The 7,946-nt window shown below is 33.2% G+C and overlaps 1 protein-coding gene across 4 annotated transcripts in view; it reads left to right on the top strand.

Moving 5' to 3' along the window:
• The window catches only part of LOC117122006 (guanine nucleotide exchange protein SMCR8-like), a 79,463-nt gene that overhangs the window by 54,436 nt on the left and 17,081 nt on the right, over nt 1–7,946 (top strand). For all 4 annotated transcript variants that reach the window (XM_033267518.1, XM_033267717.1, XM_033267649.1 and 1 more), the window contains 2 exons: nt 5,088–5,196; nt 5,706–5,759. In XM_033267518.1, the coding sequence (XP_033123409.1) occupies nt 5,088–5,196; nt 5,706–5,759 (163 nt within the window). The remainder of the gene's footprint in view (nt 1–5,087; nt 5,197–5,705; nt 5,760–7,946) is intronic.

A 7,946-nucleotide genomic window follows, 5' to 3' on the forward strand; every position in this document is an offset into this window, starting at 1 on the left:
AGACTCAATCAACGTTGCTGTTTAATGAAAATACGTTGCATTATGATTTGTTTATTGTTATAGTAATATTGTTATAGTCTTTTTACTTATGGTTGCTCTGAAAAGGGCCGTTTGTTTTGAATATTTTCGGGGTTTTTGATGACGTCATCGTCGATACGAGGCGTACGTAAAACCGAGGGTTCGTATAACTGGGGTACGTAAAAACGAGGTTCTACTGTAAAATGTTCTCAAAATTGTGCATATAAATTATTAACTATTTAAAATTCAAATATACTTGAATTGTCCATTTAATTTAATAATAATTATTATTTCATTAACATTATTTTATTGTTATATTAATGTTATTTTTGTTTTTGTTATTATTAGTTTTTCAGAAATTTTAATGATATTGTTGATAATTACTGTTGTTAATATCACAATTAAAATGAATTTTTAATATTATATCCAAACATTTAGATTTGCGTTTTCAATAACTTGCCCACTTTGTATGCACTTTAAAAGATCATATACTGTACCTATGTTATTTATGTTTTCATTAATTAAATTATCAATGCTATTTCACTAATAAATAATATGGCTGTGTTTGTCATCAGCCGGTGTTCTACGCAGGATTATTAATCAACTCCAAGGGTGTTATCTTAATTTATAAAAGAAGTTACCTGGCGGATATATTTGTGATTAATCGTTCTACAGTACTAAGTCTGTTGCATTAGTTTATTGCCAATTAGCCTGTCAAAATCTCTAGAATATTTTTCTACCTTGCAAAATATGTTTTTTGATCCAGAATAAATATTGTAACCTAGGTTTAAAAAAACAATTATCTGTTGTTTAAGCCGCATGAAGTTCTGAAGCAATAACTTGTGAATATCAGTATTCAAAGTAATGTCATCATTGATTTAGATTTAAGGACAAGTTAATGTCTCATTTATCTACTTATCATGACCTATGGATTTTGACCGCCTCAAGACTTGGACATCAGAACTAATCAATTAGGTTTACTAGCTGTGACATCAAGAAAAGCAGTTAAAGTGTGTGGATCATGGGAATCTGCATTGGAAATGATGGGAATAAGTGAGAAAATTGTCTGGGACCAACTAGGAATATGGATGGGGATATCTCCAAATGATGTGCAAGTTTTCACAGCTATGCTTAAGGTGATTTGAAAGGCTAGTCTCACATCCTCCATGCACACAGGCCTCCAATTAAAGAAAGCAATGTTTTGTTAGTAATAAGATTTTTTTTTTGGCTTGAATCGCAGCTGCTGGTAGTTTGACATAGCCACAATTGCTATCACTACTTGTTTTTTACCAAGTACCGTAAATGCTCGAATAAGCACCGCAGCGCTTATAAAATTTTTGGATGCTTCAGTGCGGCGCTTATAAAAAAATATTGCCGTGGCCCTTTTCATGCCTGTTCCCATGTTACCTATCTTACGTATTCCCATAGTTCAGTAGACCTACCATACTGTAGGTCCTACATTTTTGTAAGAAGCTGTTTATAAAGAAATGCTTGTGTCTTCCTTGTGGTATTCATTCATTTTAGCACTGTATTCATTGTATTTAAAACCCTGTTTCTCAAAGTGTTTCATTACACACAGGGTAAAATACGATTAAGCGCCATGGCACTTATTCGAGAGTAGCGCTAAGCGAAAAAAATCAGGTTTGGTGCGGCGCTTATTCAAGCATATACAGTATGCACATACATAAGATTATTCAAATTACAGATGCAAGGATCTACAATTGCACAATTTGACAGTATGTTCTGTCAAGGAACGTGCTGGATTTACAGAAATACTAAAAAGCTGCTTAACAGCATAGTAAAATATAGGTTTTAATGAAATTTTAAGGCTTGAATTGGTTTGGTATGACAGGTGAATAGATCTATGCCATGGTTAATGAAATAATCTGCCATTGTAGAATCGGATATATGACAAATGGCAAATACTCGTGGTAATACCATCTTCCTGAGACCACAACCATCCTTTTATGCCTAGGGAAAATAGTAATCATCCTGAGATTCCTTTAATCTGATTGGTTGTGATGTGCCATGCTGACGACTCAAATTGACTCAATTACAGTTTACCTCCTGAAACTATCTCATTAAGGGTTAAAATATTGGGGATTTTATATTGATATCTTTAACCTTAGTTAATTATAGAGCATAGGATGCAATGGGGTGAATGAACAGCAGAGAATGCTTTGATACTAGAATTCGACTGGTTCATCTTCTAATGTAAACATATACTGTACAACATTGCTCTTAAATGAACTGATACATTACTGTATATTATTAACTGTGCCATAATTGTCTGTGGACAGATAGCTTAAGAAGGATCTGTTTTACTTCTCCATTTTCTCAACGGCTCTGTAATTTAATCATCAGCACCTGAAATGGATATCAACTGATACAACATAATTTTACAATTCAATACCCTCTGAGATTAACCGTACTGGGAGTAAGTGGTCAGCAGTTTTTTCTTCAGTGCCACAAATTTGGCCTGTAGTTTTTATGTTTTGTTGTTTTCTTCTAAAAATCGGCTCCTAGCAAGAGTGTGTGTCTATTGCCTATAGTGTACATTACTGTACAGTATCTCGAAAAGTACTACAACGATCTAGAAGGCGTCCTTCAAAATACCATGAGAGGCATTTGTATCGAACGCGTGCTGCGTCTCTATGATGCATATTTGAGTTTCAAATGCAAGTTTGTTTAAGTTTTAAACTCCATTCGTTTTCTAATAGGGCAACCCCCCCCCCAACCTCATTTTATTAGTACCCATCATGCACCTCCACCAGATTTACTCGCTCGTCCAGGGTTTAATGCCAAACGATAATAGTGTTTGTGCCCCCCGAGGGAGCAATAGACACAAAAGTTGCTCTATCCTATCCTACATTAATTCAGACTTCAAATATGACGGATCTGCACATCCAATTCCTGCATGTTTAAATCTATCCTAATTCGTTATCCTTTAGTGCAATGTAAAAACAAAAAAACATGTAGCCGTGTTTCAAATTTTGAGCATCTTGTAGAGGTATACTTGGGTCTGAAATCAAAGAAATTATTAATAATTTGAAATTTCAAGCAATGTTTAACTTTCCAATTTTTGTTTCTGGTTCTTTTGGTGTTTTTAATATTTTTACAATGATATTTGAAAGCTGATTTTGCACTATATTTAATTGTTTCATGTTTTTTGTCAGTAGAAAAAGAAATGTCATTTTACTTGTTTTTAATGGACAAATAAAGTTTGATTTGGATTGGAGTGGATTTATTCGGTGTAAAATTTGCCATAATTGAAACATATTGGGCTTGATGTAATTTCAATTAGAAAAACAGAATAAAATATGGAACGATGTTAACATTATAAAAATAAACATTAAAATATTAAATACTGTAGTAAAGTTAAAATACAATGAAATACATGATTTTTTTTAATAGTTAATAATATATAATACAATGGATATGTTTGTCTTTTACAATTATCATTGGCTATATATGAATTGAGTTGAATGTGAAAGACAGCATCGCTTGTGGTCCTGACTTTCTAAAATTATGCAGTCATTGTATTTGTAATTAAATACGTATAAATCAGAAAGTTTAAGTTGCATTCTCATTTCAAGACTTTTATACTATTGATTTTACAATTAATACCATTGCTATTATTAATATTAGGATTATATAGTAATAAAAATATTTGTGTTCATTTGATATTCTGTTCTTACGGCTTTAAAACCTAATAACCTTAAAATGAGTAATGCAGTGGTTGAATATCAAGCCAGTTTTCACAATATTTGTACAATGAACAATAACAATTTTGTAACTGAAAAAAGGGGAAATCTAAATATATATTGTAAGGGTTTTTAATCTGGAGATTGACTAGTATTTTCATGTGGATGGGCAAGGTTTTTCTTCTTTTTCTTTTTTTTTTTTTTCTTTTTTTTTGCTGCTCTTCTCTGAGCTTCCCTGGGGATTAAATAAGTACCTGGTAAATTTACATATTCTTGTAGCATCCCTGGAATAATCTCACCCCTGTCACCAGGGAGTTGCGATTTCACACACCATGAGTGTGTATGTCCCTGTCACTGAAATAATAACCATAAGCACTGAAGCAGATGCAATTCTAGGATTCTTTGTTTGCATATAAGCTATGCACACTAACACTCAAAAGTACAGTAGAACCCCTCATTTACGAACCCCAATTTTACGAACGTAAAATCATGTCATTGTTGTCATAAAGTTCCTATTTCATGTACAAAACACACATGCATGTCCAGAATTAATTGTTAGGCGCGTGCTGGAGTTTATTCACATATCGTTGTCGGCATATCGATAAGCGCATAATTTATTCATCTCTGAATACAACACCCTCATATCGTAATATAATGAACCCCCTAATTATAAATAGATTTTATTTATCAAATCTCACTAAAGTCCAAGCGCCGTGTCTACAGCTAATCAGGTGCGCTCTCTTTTAAAAAGTTGTGAACCCCTACCCTGGTTTCCGGGTTATTCTGTACAGGTATTTACTTGACGGCACAAGCACATGGATCGAGTAAAAAACGTTCTTGCATTACTCGCCCTGAAGTAAGCTAGAAGATAAGTCATATATTATTGTCTGAGAAAGAGAGAATAAGTTTGTATACACATTAACAAGTATGTATAGTACTGTACATTTTTTATCGTTAGTTTGAATTTCTTTCGAGTACAAGTTGGAGTTTTGGCTCCAATCCAACAAAATTTCAGTCCAGGCCTAGACCAGCCTAGCATATCAGTAGTGTAAATACATAGGAATTTCACACAACCCTGATTTTATGTACGAATGATTTTTACAAACGCCTCTGGGCCCGTCCCATTCGTAAATGAGGGGTTCTACTGTAATCAAATTTCCCCCCACCCCATGTTCCCCTCATCATGTGATTAAACAAAATATCTTCATTTCTAAATAATTTTTGACAGTTTTGTTCAGAAAATTGCGGATAAACTAAAGCATGATGGAAAATTAAAACATTTTGGATTATTATTATTTTGTTTTCTAATTATTAATTATTTTTAACTAAAATAATAATGATGTTAACATTTTTTTTCTTTTATAGGTTTTAAATTGAAGAACTTTTTAAGCCATTGTTCGTTTGCAAGTCATTTGATCTATGCGTTATTCTCTGGCAGAATGGTTGTTATAACTGGTCCTCCAATTTATCAACGGTGATTATTATACATTTTGTATACTGTGATTTTATTGATTTAATTCAACTCGCATTTCAAATTTATAAGGTGTGGATGTGCTCTATGTATGTTGTCTGGATATTTTATTAATATTTGTCTCTGTCTGTCTGTGTGTGGGTCGGTCTGTGTGTGTGTCTGTATGTGGGTGTGTCTGTGTTTAGGTGTCATTTTCCCCAGTGTTTATGTCCGTTTGAATATGTCCTCAAATTAATCAATGTATCTGTCTGTATATCATTCTTTGTTGTGTCTTGTTTATTTATGATTCAATAATCCATCAATGTATCTATTTACCTGACCGCCTGTCTTTTTGCTGCATACTTTCTAGTATTTATGGATGATTTAATAGCTTGTAGCATTTTATTCTACTGGATTCCACATTGCAGTACATTTTTAATCATTTGCATATTTAATGATCTTGAAATGTAATATTATATTATATTTCATAATGTATTGAATAGATTACAATTTAGATTCTTTTATTATTTCAGGGAAATTAAATCATTGATTACTATGTTGAGCCTGTTTATACCAGGGCATTCCAGGTAAGGAGTATAGTTCAATTAATAAAAATTGTGTTTAAACCAATGCAAATTACTGTACTGTTATTTGCTGTGTTAACGGTTTCGCCTGCTACCAGTCAGGCTTTCGTCAGAAGTACATTTCTCCTGTTTAAAAAAGTATACACTAAATGTTTTATTTAATCCCATTTACTTTTATCTCCAGATAAAATACTTTGCTCACATTGCATTTGAAAACTGTATTTTGGTATAAACAGGTAAAATATTATTAAAATAATAATTAGTGATTTAATTTTGTTAAAACATAAATAAGAACTCTCGTGTTGCGAATGGCTATCGGCCTCTGTATAGATTCTCTCCTTGAGAGAGAAGTTTCTATTAGGCACTTGTTGCGAATGGCTAACTGCTGTATAGAGATTCCTTTTTTGAAACAGTAGATTCTATTAGGCGCAAGTTGCGAATGGCTATCGGCCTCTGTATTATTAAGATTCTCTTCTTTTGAGACAGTTGAGGTTTCAGATATCATCGCCTGTGACTTTTTCATTTACTGAATGTAAAATTATCCGTAATTTTAAGTTTGAATCATCAAGTATTTATTTGATAATCTTTCGAAAGCAAAGAGGAATTGACTTCAAGGAGATTGTAGTAATGCTTATCAAATGAACAGAATGATGCTGCTTTCATTTATCCATTTGGTATTAAGCTGGCCATGGACTAATCCATTTAAGACAACTGTGAGGTGATTTATTATTAATTTGTCCAAATAATTTAAATACATCTCTATTGCACAATTTACTAAAGGTCAGTCAAAATGATATAGAATACAATTGAAAGTTATGACGGCATGCGACTCTGTGTGTTGAATGGTTTGTTCACACACAGTAGTGTACACCTCCTACAGATTCAACAGAGAAAGAATATTAGATATTGAAATAGACATGTATATTAGACATAGTTTCTATGACATAGATACTAAACATTTGCTACATATTTTGTACAATAAAACAGTACCTACACAGCCCCTCACTTGCACCCTCATACCTCACACCATGACACAAACCTCTATTCCTCTGTACACACATTCCATCAGAGACGTTGCTGCAAGTACATGTATTTTGCTATGTGCATCCTTTGCTAAAAGTGTAGGTATTTATATCACTTTCAACAGGAGGTGAACATACTGGAACATTCGCTCAATCAATCTAAGTGACTGGCAGTTTAATTAAACAAATTGTTCCGACGACAGCTAAATAGTTAAGAAGTTACTTTAGCTTTAGTTAGTTGGGCCTCTTGAAGGATTGTTTGTTTCCGTTTGAATACACCGGTTCGATAGCTTCCTACCCTACAGAGGTCAATTAATATGTCATTTCCATTGAAAAAGGTTTTACATGGTGTCATGATATTATTATTCTTTTTGACATGCCTCTATGATCACCGCAAGTTGACATTAATTATCTCTCGACTTTTCAGTTAATCAACACTATCTGCGCTCGCATGCATTTCAACCAAAATTTTGCATGCACCGAGGCACTAGAATTTACACAATTCAAGTTGCCCCGTAAGCAAGGGATGATTTGGTATTAGACTTTTCTGTAATCGGTTTTGAAAGATTAGTAGACATAAATTGTATATACTGTAGTTACATTTTGTGAGGATAATACCCATTGTTGTAGCATTTATCCATTTCTTAATTTTGGACAGTTTATGCCTTCATTTTTTCAAGTGTTATTAGTGAGGTACCTTTTTTAATTGTTGTATGTTATAAAAGTTTTATGTTATAACCAAATGTCATCCTCACAACATACTTGTGGTGCCATATGGTTTTTAATGGCTGTTACAGTGTTAAATTGCCTAAACATTGGTGCATGTTCATCTTTCGAAAGCCACTTTCATACAGAGCTACGTTACAGCAATATTACGGGAATCTTTCCGGCATTGCCTTCTGTATGAATAGGTCAGGGCTAACTGCAGCCACAATATTAGGGTTAATCGGTGTTCCATCTCAGACCTAGTAATGTTAACACAATATTGCAGTTACAGTGCATTCAAGCGTGTGTCTGGAACAAAAGCTGGTCACATTTCCACAATATTACTTTATTCAGTCTAAATAAAGATAATGAATTGGACAAATAAGAAATGGTTACAAGCAAACTTGCAGTTTGTTTTAATATACAATTGACATAGCAATGGCATCAGTGGCGTATCTAGGGG

The sequence above is a fragment of the Anneissia japonica genome, unplaced genomic scaffold, assembly GCF_011630105.1.
Source record: "Anneissia japonica isolate Jap-2015-1 unplaced genomic scaffold, ASM1163010v1 scaffold287957_len1322810_cov207, whole genome shotgun sequence".
Taxonomy (NCBI): domain Eukaryota; kingdom Metazoa; phylum Echinodermata; class Crinoidea; order Comatulida; family Comatulidae; genus Anneissia; species Anneissia japonica.